At 42.0% G+C, this 15,465-nt stretch overlaps 1 protein-coding gene across 1 annotated transcript in view; it reads right to left on the bottom strand.

The window, feature by feature from the left end:
• The window catches only part of ATXN2 (ataxin 2), a 2,781,632-nt gene that overhangs the window by 1,702,454 nt on the left and 1,063,713 nt on the right, over positions 1–15,465 (bottom strand). Inside the window, exon 17 of the mRNA XM_044068622.1 lies at positions 4,306–4,413. Coding sequence (XP_043924557.1) covers positions 4,306–4,413 — 108 coding nt within the window. The remainder of the gene's footprint in view (positions 1–4,305; positions 4,414–15,465) is intronic.

The following is a 15,465-nucleotide window of genomic DNA, read 5'->3' as shown; positions in this document are numbered from 1 at the left end:
CACTGGAGATTATGCAAACATTATGGTACTGAAGTGGCTGAAAAACACTGGAAATATGAGCTACAAAGCATCACAGAAAATGATGACATCTACATCACATGGGATCACCCATTACCAACAGTTCAAAAGACAGATGCATGAAAACCGGATACAGTGTTTCATGAAAAGACAAAAGTAGCACTGATCATTGAAATCGCCACACCCAGTGACTAGTGTCTTGTGTACAGAGAGAGTCAAAATATCAGGATTTGAAGGCAGAAACGAGAGCAATGTGGAAGATACCCAGACAGTTCCAAAAGTAGTAGGAGCAACGGGTCTTATAAAAAAGAATATACAATCATATTTAGATATGCTACCAATACATGAAACCCTGTACAAATTGCAGGAGGAGTCATTACTGGGTACACTGAATGTGGGGAACTTTTTTTTTGGGGGGGGGGGTTGTTTTTTTTCCCCCACAACAAAAAACAGGATCAAGTGCCAAACTGTATATGGAATAGAAAAGGGATGAGGAGACCTAGAGCTAATGTGCTCTCCTCCTGTGCTGTGTGATATCAAAGCATGCACAGGCACAGGGAACATGACCATTAGTACATGAGGTCTATTCTGAATTGGAATGAAATGGGGAAAAAACAACAACTGTAGGTTCACCAAGGATAGTTTAGATATTAACTTACGTTTTGTGAGCTGTACTGTGTGGAATATGCAGTAAATTCCAACTTAGTGTCAGGTTTTCATTTTGTAGACCGATACTCTAAATATCACGAAGAGAACTAATGGTACTATGTGGTAAAGTATTTCACAAAATTCAAAAATAAAAAAAACACAAGGACCAGCAGGCTGAAGTGCATAAAAAATGTAATATTTGAAAATAAAAACAAGATAAAAGGCATAAAAATGATAAGTGCTTTCAGGAATTTCCCCCTTCTTCAGATCCATCATTCTACAGTCAGTCTACATTCTTTAAGAGAGATCATGACCAATAAAAATCAAAGTGGAATCCTACACCCACCCCCCCAATACCAGTTTTAAAGGGACAAGGCCATTTAATCCTGGAGGCCGATCAGCCCGGAGCTCCACTTTCCAGTGTATTTCATTCTTCTCAGCATCATTAACCAAATGACTGCCTCTACAATTCACTTTCTGTATATGTAGAACCATATATAGAAAACAGTGAACTAGATTATCCTTTAAATGACTATAAAGTGCATTGTGTTTTACCTTTAGTCTGACCTCACTTAGGTGTTGTAAAACTAGATCTTTCAGTCAGTGGTTAGTTTTGCCGACATAGAAACATGGACAGCGTTGTACACTTAGCTAAGTATACAACAGTTTCAGTACAACACTGCATATAGACAGGGCAATACACCTTCATAGAAACAGGATGTCTACATTTTTTTTTCAGAGCTTATTGATGTGCATGCTTTACAGTGCCTGCAGGGTTAAGTACCAATTCTCCCTATGTTTCCAGAACACTGGTTTGATGAATATGTTCGTACATAATAATCTTTTCAAATTATTTTTATGAAAGATGGTGATTCTCCCACAATTTTTCTAATACCATCATCAACCAACAATATCTTCCTATTATTGTTGATTATATCACAGACTGATTGAATATCACTAGTGTATTTCAAGTTAACATGCAATTTATGTTGGTGTCCATGTTATGAAGCTGTTCAAATTCTGTGTTTCTATGGAGCCACGGTCTTCTGGAGGTTCTCCTCAATTCTTTACTGTTGTTTATGATGGTCTCAACTTTCCATTTGTTATAACCTCACACACAACCACACCATATGCAAATTTGGTTCTGGCCCACTGGGAGGAGGGAGTTATATTTAATGAAGTCAATAGATGAAGAAATAATATTGTGTTTTATTGGAGATTTGTGGATGCTTTTTTATGAGCCAATAATGTTGAAGAGCTTGGCTCATTTATAAGCTATCTTGAGAAGAGCACTTCTTTTTTGAGCTTCACTGTGCATATCTCAGATACTTCTATTGATTTTTTGGACACTAAGCTGACCCTACGACAGCGTAATCATACTGACACATGGGTGTTTAGAAAGGCATGGTTGAAGAATACCCTATTAGCCTATGATAGTATGCATCCTAGGCACATCTTTGACAACATTGTTAAGGGTCAAACGTTAAGGATATCCAGACTGTGCATTAATGATGAACTTTACTAATAGGAGACTGACTTACTGTCCTCGTGATTTGTGAGGCAAGGTTATAACAAACAGAAAGTTGAGACAATCAAACAACAATAAAGAATTGAGGAGAACCTCAGGAAGATTGTGGCTCCATAGAAATACAGAATTTGAACAGCTTCATAACATGAGCACCAAGCACAAATTATGTGTTAACTTGAAATACGCTAGTGATATTCAATCGATCAGTAACGATCAACAATCATCGGAAGATCTTGTTGGTTGATGATGGTATTTGAAAAACTGTGGGAGAATCACCATTTTTTTCTTTTAAGAATAATTTGAAAAGATTATTATGCAATTAACATCTTTTCATCAAAACAGTGTTTGGGAACCATAGGGAGAATTGGTACTTACCCCTGCAGACACTGTAAAGCATGCACATCAATATTTGTTTGTCTTTCGACTTTTCCCCGGTTAGGGGTCGCCACAGTGGAACTCCGGTCCTCTAATGAGTGGCAGTTGATTTTCACGAATGCCGAGGTGCCAGCTCAACGCCCAACCTTTAACGAAGGCACGCCCATTTATGCATGTCTTTCAAACGCCCACCCAACCACAGGGAGGACATGCAGACTCCACACAGAAGGCACTCCCCACATTCCAGCCGGGAATCGAACGGGAGAACCTCTTGCTGTGAGGTAACAATGCTACCGCTGCACCACCGCGGATATTAAAAAAAATAATTTAGACATCCTGTTTCTATGAAGGTGTATCGTCCCCATCTATATGCAGATTGTTATACTGAAAATGTTTTAATACTTGGTTAAGTGCACATGCTTGTCCATGTTTCTATGTCAGCAAAACTAACCGCCGACTGAAAGACAGTGTTTTACAACATCTAAGTGAAATTAGACTAAAGGTAAAACACAATGCACTTTATAGTCATTTAAAGAATAACCCAGATCACTATTTTTCTATTTATGGTTCTACATATACAGAAAATGAATTGTAGAGGCAGTGATTTGGTTAACGATACTGAGAAGAATGAATTACAGTGGACAGTGGAGCTTCAGGCTGATTGGCCTCCAGGATTAAATGGCCTCGTCCCTTTAAAATCAGTATTGAAGGGGCATAGCCTTCCACACTGATTTTGATTGGTCATGCTCTCTGTTAAAGACGTTGGACTGAATGTAGAATGATGGATCTGAAGAAGGGGGAAGCTCCTGAAAGCGCTTATCCTTTTTGTATGCCTTTTATCTAGTTTTTAGCCTCAAGTATTAAAGTTTTTTTTTTTTAATGCACTTCAGCCTGTTGGTCCTAGTGGGTTTTCATTTTGTTGATTACAGACTAGTCTAAAAGCATTACTGCTGGGAGAACAGGCTAAAGGATGGCAAGGAAAGCAGACATAAACCAAAGGCTAAGGGGAAATGACAGGAGGAACATTCTCTAAATCAATTAAATAGTAATGTTAGGAAGTTTAACACTGCTCAGCATACCTCATAATGGATTAATTCAAAAAAGGACACTGAAATTAAGTGGGAATCAAATAAATACATAACAGTTCCCTCAAGTTAACAATACCGCAGGATATTTGGGACAGGAGTATTCTCACCTACAAGGACTATGTGGAAGAATAAAAATGGACAGGTCAAACAAAGGCAACAAATTTATGGCTACATAAACACAAAATGACATCCTACATAAGATTATCTTTCAATATTTCTGAAAAAGATAGGAACGTATATTTCTGAAAAAGATAGGAACGTATATAGTCCTTTTAATAAATGTTATTTAAGGCTGAATAAGCTCAAGCAATGCTGTTTAATTCTTTATTTGGGCTTTTATTTAGTTAACAGAATAAATTTACTTTAAAAATCTGTACAGCTAACATAGCTGATTTTCAATAACGTTCCTAGTGACAAAAGAACATGAATAAAAATATACATATAAATAGTAAAAACCACTTCAGTATTTAAATGGTGTCACCTTTAATAATAGAAACATCTGTCACTTGGTGAATACAAGCGGCAATTTATGACTACCTGTTTACTTCTTGGAAAATTACCACAGAGGGGCAGACAAGGATTACAGTACGTCATAAAGGTACACCATGGCTCTCAATAAATTAGATTCCTATTTCTGGAAGTGCTAACCTTTGATTCCAGGTTTGGTAAAACTTGGGGAAGCCTCATTTTGGTTAACATTCTCTTTGTTAGAAGCTGCAGAACTCTGCCTCTGTTCCTGTCCATGAGATTCTTTACCTAGGGAAAAAAAGTACAAATTAAGGCCAAAAACACATCAGATCTCCATTTTTAACACTATCATGTTCACAAAGTGTCATCACAAAGGCTTCTATCAATTCATACTGCAGTACAGTTTTACTTATACTGCACTAAACATTGAGAACTCTGCAATTTACAGTCAGACATTTTGGAGATACTTTGAAACAGACAGACATCACTACACACATCAGTCCAACTACAATGCCACCACTAACTGCTATCATCAGTACAGTACTATCCAATGCCCTCTCAACCGTACTGAACTTAACATATTCCTGTGACATCACCTCAGAAAAGTATAGCAATAAAGCATACCACCAGAATGCAGGTTTACTGTAGGGACAGAATATTACTGAGTGCAGGTTAAAAAAAAAATTGTCCTGTGATTTTTCATAAATTAAAGTAGTTTATCTCATTTCAATAGCTCAGCTACCCATCATTCTGAGAAAAACTATTTAGAAGTGACACTGTCAACAAATGCATTAGAACTGCTAAAGAGAACACAAATGTTTTTCTTATCTCCACTCAAAGTGGGGAAAAACTGGCAACACTAATATACAGTTCATTTATAAAGCGGAGTCACTTTGAAAGAATCAACAAGCAGAGCAAAGCAAAACATGTCTATGGCATCAATGTTTTTTGATTAATCTTCTACTTTGTCTGTGGTGGAACAGGAAGCAATTACCCCAGGTACTGTCAGCTCAGACCCCCCCCCCCCCCATGGAGGTGTTAAGGATTTCTTTGTTTTACAAAACATGTAGAAGGTACAAAGTCCAGTCTGTCAAAAACCCTGAATATACAGGATGCTTTACTGAACAAGTTATGATATTCTCCTTAACAGTAGCAGACACAGTTAATTAAAAATACCAATCAAAAAATATCAGCTCATATGCATATTATTTCTAATTCCATGAAGCAGAGGAGGCAGAAAAGACTACTCAGAATCACTGAATAAAGAGCTCTGAGAAAGAAAAGAAAAAAACAAAGTAAGACATAGAAGACAACTAAAAAGACAAACATAAGTTCTGTACTTAATGGAATGTTAAGACTTCTCTGATCGGACACTGGAACATCAGGACTGATGCCATGACAACCTCTAGTGATGGCAACGAATTCCCTACAAGCGCAAACTCCTCCCCTCCCATAATCCCCTGTTGTTGCTTTCTCCAGATTGAGTGAATCATTCAACTACATAGCACAAATAAGGAAAGAAAATGTAGGTATACTCAGTCTCCTCAGAGACAAAGGGGGGGAAGACAGAATTTGGAGGGGGAAGATGGGTGGGTTGGTCCAGTGTACGGACAGAGATCACAGAGATCTCAAGTTCTAGCGAGTAAAAAACTTTTCGCAGGATCCGTATAGACAGTGGAGCATCAGGACAAAAACCCCAGCTAAGATTGATGGCTTAGCCCAGCAAACCTTTAAGAATGCTTCAAAGGATGCTGCTGTTCTGGAAATGGATTCAAGGCTGTAATGCTTAGGAAAGGTATGTAATAAAGACCAAGCATCAGGTGGTCTGGAATGAAAACTGCCCTTGTTGAAGGCCTTACATGATTCTGTGAAAGGGAATGATTTGGAAAGCCTTTGTGACAGGAAGAAATCACAGCTAGATATAGTTTGATCAAGGAGTAATTTGCTCCATTGTTATACTGCTTTATTAAAAATGTGGGTGGGTTGGACACAAAGTACAGGGTTTGATTCTGACCTCAGGTTATTGGCCAAACTTAAAATGACCCTTTAAGGCAATTATTAGTATTTACCTATGAACATATGTTAACACTGCTTATAATGATGCTGATACTGGTGAAATACTTTTTGTCATAAGCCCAGATTGAGAATTTTTTCCATTTTCCCTTGTAAGTTCTCCTGGTTAAGGTCTTCTAAGAAAGGAGTTTGATAATGTCTAGAGGGAGCTAAGAGTTCCTGACAATTATTGGAAGTGGAGAAACCAAGCAGTTAGAGAGACTACATGCCCAGATGAGATTAGGAGAACAGAGCTCTGAGGAAGAAGGGGTTTCTTTATCAGGACAAACAAAAATAGGGGGAATAAAGTCTGGTGTGGACAGAAGGTTATGAGAATGAGCAGAGTCTTGCAGTTTTTAGCCTTTTGTAACAGTCTTGGTAACAGTGGAAAAGGAGGAAAGACAACAGAACCACAGGACAATCATGGAAAAATGCATCTGCGGGTGTTCGTCCCTCTTTGGGTACTACTCTGTAGTAGTAAGTGCATTAGATGTAGAATGGCAAAGCAAAAAGATCGAAGCAAGGTCTCCCCAACTTCCTGAATATGCTGCATTAACTCTGCTGCAGAGACACCATTTGTGAGGCAGCAGTATCCATCTGCTTAATTTGTCCGTAGTCATGCACGAAGAACTGGGTGCCAGTTGCTCTTAGATGTTATAAGGTGATCACCTATTTCTACACTCTCATTACTTCCCTGCATAGTGGATAAGACCAGGTTTCCATTTGATTGTTCACATACCACACAGTTTGACTGCATGGCAAATGTACTCTGAGGGAGCACATCCTGAAATGCCCGCAGCACTAAGTGGCCTGCTCTCATATTGAGTGCATTTATGTACAAGGAGGCCACTTCCTTGGTCCATGAGCCTTGTACCGTCCTAAAAAATCCCCCCCCCCCCAGTCTTATGGCAGACGCATCCATTGGTAACCCTTGCAAGTGGTATCGGTTTGATGACAGGAGATCCTGATGACAGGCTCCACAAGCTCATCCACCAGTATAAGTTCTTTCTGATGACCCTCAAATAACCTAATCCTATGGTACAATGACTGAGTGGACTGTTTCCATTGTACCTGTAGTGTCCATTGAAAAATTCTCATGACGACTTGGCATCAACACTGCCATGAGTTTAAAAACATTGGGAATTTGAGCCACTGAAGGCTGAATCTGTTGAAGTAGGAGTGAGACCTTAGAACTTACACAGGCAAATCTGTCCTGTGGTAGAACTGCCACCTGTCTGTGGGTGTTTTGATGGCAACCTATGAAAACTAGATCTTGAGATAGTTCAAAATGGGACTTGCAAGTATTAAATGTTGTCCTGAAAGACAGGCAGATTTTAAACTAGTACTGCCTTACTAGAAAAAAAATTCCATAGACTGTGCTGCCAGAAGCCTATTGTCCAAGTTCAAAAGATGCTGATCCCCAAGACTCTCAAATAAGCCACAGCAGAAGTGACAGCTGAACACCCGAATAAGAGGTTGTGCACTTCCTCGGAAGCTGCTTCTCTAATTTTACTGGAAGAGATTGGGAACTCCAGTCTTCGGATGTTGTGAAAAATGGACTATAGCAGCCTCTGGATAGATTTCTTCATACCAATGAATCCACTGTAATAGTCATCTATGGTGGAGTGAGTAAAGAGAATCATTGAGCAAACTTTCAGGGATCACAGAAATTAAATCCTAAAAAGGTCTCCTACCCTCCCTGGTTACTGGGACCACCTCTTCCTGTGGTCAGCATTCAGAATGAAATTCCCTTCTGCACTGGAAACCTCTATCTTACTGTTGTGTATGGTGAGGCTGTTAGGATTTGCAAAACTACAAGTTTTGTACCCAACTCTGGTTCAACTGGGACATCCTTTGTGGGATAACAAAATTAACCCACACGACTGGAAGCATTTGCATTTTGCCCTCTTGCTCACAAGCAGACAATCTCTCCTTGACCTGTTACTCAAACAGTAAAATCATCAAAGGAAGAGTTGGCAAAAGCAGCCTTGAAATGGCCTGGAAAAATCATTAAGCCACATCCAGGCCAGTCTTTGTTAGGCCTGAAAGTGCAGCTCTAGCTGCCTCATCTGTTGTATTATGTTTGAGACAAATGGTCAGAGAAGAAATAGTGATTATAGTTTCCACCTAAGAATGTAGTTTTCCAGACTGCAATTGCTTCAGATTTTTTGACACTTTCTGAGCAACTGCCCTCTAAAACTGCACCATGTAGCTCATTTAACTGAAATAGAACGTAGTCTATGAAGACTAGGTTCCCTAACCTATCCATCACTCTGGAGTCTTTGTTAGTGGAATCTTCCAAAATGTCCTTTTTATGGCTGCCCCTACCACTATGCAGTTAAACAGGAGATCCAACATGTCCCGTCTTTGGGGATTTGAAGGACTCAATATGGTTTCTTTAGGATGGGCTCAACCTATGTCCAGTTCCTTCCATAACTTATTGCAGACCATATCTACCAGTTTGCCTAGGAGAGGCACTACCCATGCTGCTGGGGGAGAGGAATTATAGGCCGACTGTAAGATCTACTCCTTGGGAGAGATGGGGTCCACTAGCCATTATACCTGCTGTCTTATTTCCCATATTTTGTTGAAGGATGCACCCTCCAGAGGAAATATGGGGGTGCACCTCCCCTTCTCCAAGATCTGTGCCCAGAGTGGGAGACTCTAAGGGTGAATCTACATGCTTCCTCTTGCACTTTCTCTTCCTCAGTAGGCTGAAGTGGAAGGTTGTGGTGAAGTCATCACCTGAACATCTTTGGGAAGAGGTCCAGACCTCACCAGTATGAGCCTAGTAATTTCTATGATCTTCAGTGACCCTGGATGATGATCAATGCAAGTATCTGACTTCACAGTGGGAGTCAATACTGCTGATATTATGGGCATGAACAAACTAAATTTAGCCCCCTTTTGTGCAGTGGATTCTGCAAAAATGCCCAGCTGCAGAACCATTCATGCTGACTAAAACTGAGGTCGGTGCAAACATCAGCAATCCTGCCCCAACCATCAACACAAACTTTCAGAGCACAGGTGAAGCATGGGATCATTGGTCTGAGGAGTTGAAACCTGAATGCTCTGACACAGAGAATGGCACCAAAAGTAGGGGTAGAGACCCCATCCATGAAACAGGTTCAATGGCAACTGCTGAGGACCCAATAACAGTTGATGCAAAGGGTTCGGCATTGATGCCAGCAATGTTGAAGCAGTCAGTGCAGGAGATGTGAGGTCTAACTGCACTGGGTAAACTACTGTACTAGCTGGTGCAGACTCCAGTACTAGTTGTGTTGATACTAGGCCTGGAGGAGGAATAGCGACCTAGGTAGTCACTCTGAAAATGGTAGGAACTGTGGGAGCTGAGCTACCACCATACAGACATTTGACACTCACACAGTTTGGACCTTGACAAGGGCCAACATTGTGCACTCTCAATTAACTTGAGTAGGGCTCTTGAGGGATCTCGGAGAGTAGACAGATGCTGCAGATGTATAACTTGAGGAAAGCAGTCAATAGCACTCTTTTCAGAAGAAAAACCTTGTGAGTGCCATCTTGGTGTCAAGTCTTCTACTGTACTAGGAGGATCTCTCAAATGAGGTGATGAATGCTTAGCTGGAGTAGAGATACTAGGCTTTTCACTCCTGGGAAAAGGGGTAGAACACTCGGAGTTTTATGGGGACTAAGCTTCTACAACACAAATGGATCCTCTGCTTTCCTTTTCTCCTTTCTTTTTTCTAAGATAGAAGTCTCTGGAGTTGATGTTGGTGCAAAGTCGGGTAGGAGTATGCCCATTCACTTCCGACTTCTTCTTACATTTTGCTAAGGTGCACGATATGAAACTTTTTGAAATGGTACCCAGTCACTAATTGGATGAAAGGCTCCTAAACATATTAGGTACAGTTTGTGTGGATCTTAAGGGTAATCTTGCCTGTCCCACAGCTCTAACATCTTTAAAGGCTGTTTTTCCCTTTTCTTCCCTTAACTATAGCAACATTATTCCAAATACAAACTAAACCCCATAAACAGCTAACAAACATTCTGAGTGTTGGAAAAACATGGAGGCAGACATCTGCAAAGTGGGTCAATGTCCCAAAACATAAAAGGATATGGAGGAGGAAGAAAGCAAAAATAGTTAGGAGGGAAAAGTAGCCAACAGTGAAGATAAGCACTATAGAAACATAGAGATCCCAATGCTAAATACTTTAGGAAGTAACCTGCACACATCAGTCCAAAAATACACTGGAAATTCCCCACATAGCACTCAAACTGTTTGGAGACATAGCCAAAATGGCAGCGATGAGATTAGGAGAAAGCAGCGGTTGAAAAGGATTATGTGTATGAAGGAGCTGGAATTTGTGAGGAGTTAGCTGTTATCACTACAGTGTGCCAAGGCACCAGCCCTGTTGTCCAGGCAAGACCTGAGAATTCTTGGAGCATGCAATTACAATTTTTATGGAGCTGCTAAGGTCTTTGGCTCAGTCTTAAATGTTAAATAAAATGATCACAACTCTTTTAGACACAACCATGGAAGAAAGTGAAAATCAAATCCACAAAGCTTTTTCTCACAGGTCCACCAGAAAGTACAGTTGTGTACACTTACCATAAATGTAGATGTTAAGTGTATTCACTGTTGCAGTCATTACATTTGGGTTATCTGCCTGAAGGTAGCCCTCAGCCGGCCTGAATACCAGAGTCTTGGATTAGAGCGTTGGATGCTCTCTCTTCTTCCATGACGTCAGGGGTATAAAACATGCAGCCGACGCCATTACATCAGTTTTTCTTGCCCCAGATGTCAGGTGCCCCCACAATGGGAAGCAATTATATGTTATGGTACACATTCATCAAAAAGCAAATACACCAGAAAGCTTAAATACACCAAACAAGAAGGAAAGGTAGAGCCAAGAGAAGTCAGGGGGCTGGAGAGAGGGTAACCAGGACTGCAACAGTGAATACACTCTAACATCTACATTTATGGTAAGCGTACACAACTGTACTATGTTCTTTGTGTTTCACTGTTGCAGTCATTACATTTGGGTTGATTCCCAAAGCCAAGGAAGGGAGAAGGAAGTTAGACAGCATTAGGGCCAGCTATTAAGTCCTGCAAGACTGCAGTGGCAAAACCCGCTCTGGATTTAGAAAAAAATAGGCATGTGGTAATGCTTGGTGAAGGTATGTACAGAGCTCCAGGTAGCAGCTTCTAGGATGTCCCTGGTAGGGACACCTCTGAGAAAGGCTGTAGAGGTAGATGCAGCCCTGGTGGAATGTGATCTTATCCCCTGTTGGGGTAGGTTTTCCATGGCGCTTATAGCAGAAGTGAATGCAATGGGCTATCCATTTAGAAATGGTTTCCTTTGAAATGGCCTTCCCCTCTGCCCCTGCAGTAAAGCCTACTAGCCACTGTTCAGATTTTCGGAGAGGCTTAGTCCTGTCCAAATAAAATCTAAGTCGTCTGTGCACGTCCAAAGAGTGCAGTATTCGTTCTCCTTTGGTTTGTGGATTCAGGAAAAGGTTGGCAAATGAATGGACTGATTAATGGCCATGCTAAACACCACCTTGGGCATAAAGGAAGGATTGGTCCTGATGGAAACCCTGGCAGCATGGAAGATAATGAAGGGCTCCACTGCCATGAGGGCCTGTAATTCAGAAACTCTTCTTGCTGAAGTGATAGCTAGAAGGAAGGCTGTTTTCCAAGAAAGGAATTTCAACTCTGCAGTTGCAGCTGGCTCAAAAGGAGGGACAGTGAGCTTTTCCAATACAAAGTTAAGGTCCCAGGCTGGAGTAGGGGCTCTCCTGGGGGGGGGGTCCTACATTTTTGGCCCCTCTGAGGAATTGCTTTAGCAGGGGGTAAGAGAAGAGGGGTAGTTCAGTATTATAATGTGCTGAAATGGCAGAAGCATGAATTTTAATTGACGAGAAGGATAGGCCCTTGTGCAGCATTTCTTTTAAGTAATGAAGAATATGAGGTAAGCTGGGCACAGTTGTGCCCATCCCCTAAGTCTGGCTCTAGGAACAGTATCTTCCACTTTTCATAGGATTTTCTAGTACTAGGCCTCCTTGCCTCCAGAATGACATCTAGCACCTGCTTACTGGGGGATGCTATTGAAGAGCTCAAGGAATTAGCCAGGCTGCAAGGTTCAGGGTTTGAAGCAGAGGATGCAGAATCTGGCCCGACTGCTGGGACAGCAGGTAAGGGGTCTGAGGCAGGTGCCAGGGTTCCAGCAGAGTCATACTGCGCAAGAGGGGGTACCAGTGTTGGTGTGGCCAGTCTGGTGCAATCAGTACTGTCCTTGGTTTGTCCTGTTTGATCTTTAGCAGAACCTTTGACAGGAGAGGCAGAGGGGGAAAGGCATAAACTAAGAAGCTTTCACAGGTAAAGGACAGGGCATCCACTTTCCAAGCTTGACTGTGGGAAGTCCTTGTGCAGAATTTGTCCAATTGGTAGTTCTGAGGGGAGGCAAACGGGTCCATCTCTACAGTCCCCCATTTGTTCCTCAAGAGGTTGAATATTTTTGGTTCCAGTTTTCATTCGTGTGGGTCCATTAGATTTCTGCTTAGGTCATCTGTCAGTGAATTTAGCTTGCCTGGCAGGAAATGAGCTTGTAGGAGCACTTGGTAGCTCAAGGCTGTGTTCCACAGAGCCATGGCTAGTCTGCAGAGAGGGCACAAGTGGGTTCCCCCCTGCTTATGTACCACATAACTGTGGTGCTGTCTGTCTTTACCAATAATTGCCCTGGAAGAATGTGGTCATTGAAGGCTGTCAGTGAATTCTGTACAGCTAACATTTCTTTTTGGTTGATATGCAGGTGCATCTGTCTCGGGTTCCATTTGCCCTGAATGCACTGCCCTGCCAAGTGAACCCCACATGCACAGTCTGATGCGTCTGTTAGGGTTTGGGCGGCAAGGGGTAGAGTGAAATGGAGCCCCTTGTTGTGGTAGCAGGCATCTGCCCACCAAAGGAACTCTGTCTTTATACAAGGAATGATGGGGATCATTAATTCCAGGTCCTGAGAATGTTGACACCATAGGCTTTTTAGATACCACTGTAGCTTCCTCATATGCAGTCTTGCATATGGAATTAGTAGAATGCAAGAGGCCATGAACCCCAGGGCTTGCAGAATTTTCCTTGCATTTAGCTGGGTCTTTGTGGCCAGTAGTTTGAAGTAGGGCTGTCAAACTTGTTTCTCTGGAGTGAGGAAAGCCATCTGGGAAGTTGTGTTCAAGCTTGCGCCCAGGAATACAATCTGTTGGCAGGGTACTAGGTGAGATTTCTTTTCGTTTATGGTGTACCCTAGTGAGTTAAGAAGTTTCTTTACGAATGCCAGGTGTTTTAATAGCAATTCCTGGCTTTCTGCCTGAATCTGACAATCGTCCAAGTATGGGTATATCTGAATATTTCTCTGCCTGCAAAATGCAATGGCTGGAGCTAGACACTTTGTGAATACCCTGGGCGCAGTAGATAAGCCAAAGGGAAGTGCAGAGAACTGAAAGTGCATGGAGCCTGCCCTGAAGAGTAGGTATTTCCTGCAAGATTCCCTTATTGGAATGTGCAGGTAAGCTTCCTTTAAGTCTAAGGTTGCCAATCAGGAATCTTTGCCTAGCATAGGAAGCAGCTGTTGAAGTGCTAGCATCTTGAATTCTGGGATTACCAAAAAAGTGTTTAGATTAGAGAGGTCCAGGATGGGACGCCAGCAGCTGTCTTTTCTGGGGACCAGGAAAAATCTTGAATAAAAACCTTGTCCCTTTTCCTCTGCTGGGACAGACTGAATAGCCCTGATACTTAGAAGAGAGAGAAACTGCTGTTGAGCCTCTGCCCACTGATTTGGGGGTAGGTCTGGCCAACCGTTTGGGGTTGGTAGGGTGTGGAAGTAGAATCTGTATCCTTGGGAAACTATATTCAAAACCCATCTGCCCCGGGGGTAATGAGTTCCCAGTTTTTTGCATGCAGGGTGAGCTTTCCTCCTAAGGGAGCAGGCAGCTGAGCAGGGCTTGGAAGGGTTAAGTCATTGTACCATTTTCCCATAGTGGGATGTCTTACTACTCCCTGCTTTGGAAGTGGGAGCCCCCCACTGCTTAGGTTGGTGCGTAGCCTGAGACTGTAACCTAGGTGGTCTGCTGTCCCTGGGTTTGGACTGAGAAGTCCTGGAAGAGGCTGGAAACGTCCAATTCTTTGAAGGCCAATGCCTACTAAATCTGGGAGGCTGTACTTGCAGGAAATCTTTAAAAGTTTGCATAGATTTAGCTTTTTCTTTCATCTTTTTGAGGACTTCTTCTGCTTTGTTGCCAAGCAGGCAATCTTGGTTTAAGGGAGCATCCAGTAATTTAGCTTTAACATGATCTGGCAAGTTTTGCTCCTTAAGCCAAGCATGCCTTCTAAGTACAAACCCAGTGACATCAGCCCTGCAAGATGCTTCTAGAGAGTCAAAACCACATTGCAAAGTAGGTTTACCAACTTGTTCTGCAGAATGCATTAAATCCTGTAATTCTTTGTGTTCGGCACAGTCAGGAATCAAGATCGTTTTCTGTTTAAGTAGTCCCATAGTATGCTGCTGGTACTTTAACATACGAAACTGGCAATTTAAAGCTCTAATGGCCAAAGTAGCAGAAGTATATACTTTCTTACCCTTCTGTCCAAGCCTCTAGAATCTCTATCAGAAGGGGTAGGGCTTCTGGCAGCAGTAGCCTTAATGCCCTTTGGTCCTTGGGAGATGGTCTCTGGATCCGCAGTAGGATTCTTGAAGAGGAACTTGTGAGAGGCAGGTACTCTAATACTGGTCAGGTTTTCTGGGAGCTGGAGGTAAAGTGTCTGGGGAAACGCTAGATTCCAAGAAAGCATCATCTACAATGTCCAGAACAGGTGGGATAGTTAAAGGCCTGTGCTGAGGGAGAAGTAAGAATTCCCTAAGCCTCTTTTTGGAGTCAGAGCAATCCTGGCTTTCCCAGCGGAAATGCTCCCTAAGCGTGTGCAAGGTTTCACCAAAAGAAAAATCTTCTGGAGGGGAAGCAGAAGGAATGGAATCCTCTGCATCATAATCCTCATAGGTAGATAAGGGCAAATCCTGGTAATCAGAAGAAACAGAAATATCAGATTCCTGATCAGAAGACTTAGAAGGAAAATCACTTCTAGGTCTCAAAGGGGGAAGGCTGTCTTCCCCTAATTAAGGTAACAAGGTCTTCAGCCATTCTAAGCATTTGTTTTTTTAGGCATATGGGCCTGAGCATGTGGTATGGATGTCGGTTTTCTAGGCGTGGGTTGAGTTTTAGGCCTAGATGAAGAAGATGGTGTCGGTTTAAAATGCA

This window comes from Protopterus annectens, chromosome 4.part0 (assembly GCF_019279795.1).
Source record: "Protopterus annectens isolate FY-2018-M chromosome 4.part0, PAN1.0, whole genome shotgun sequence".
Classification (NCBI taxonomy): Eukaryota; Metazoa; Chordata; order Ceratodontiformes; family Protopteridae; genus Protopterus; species Protopterus annectens.
The sequence above is the reverse complement of the archived record's forward strand: the minus strand, read 5'-3'. Positions and strand labels throughout refer to the sequence as shown.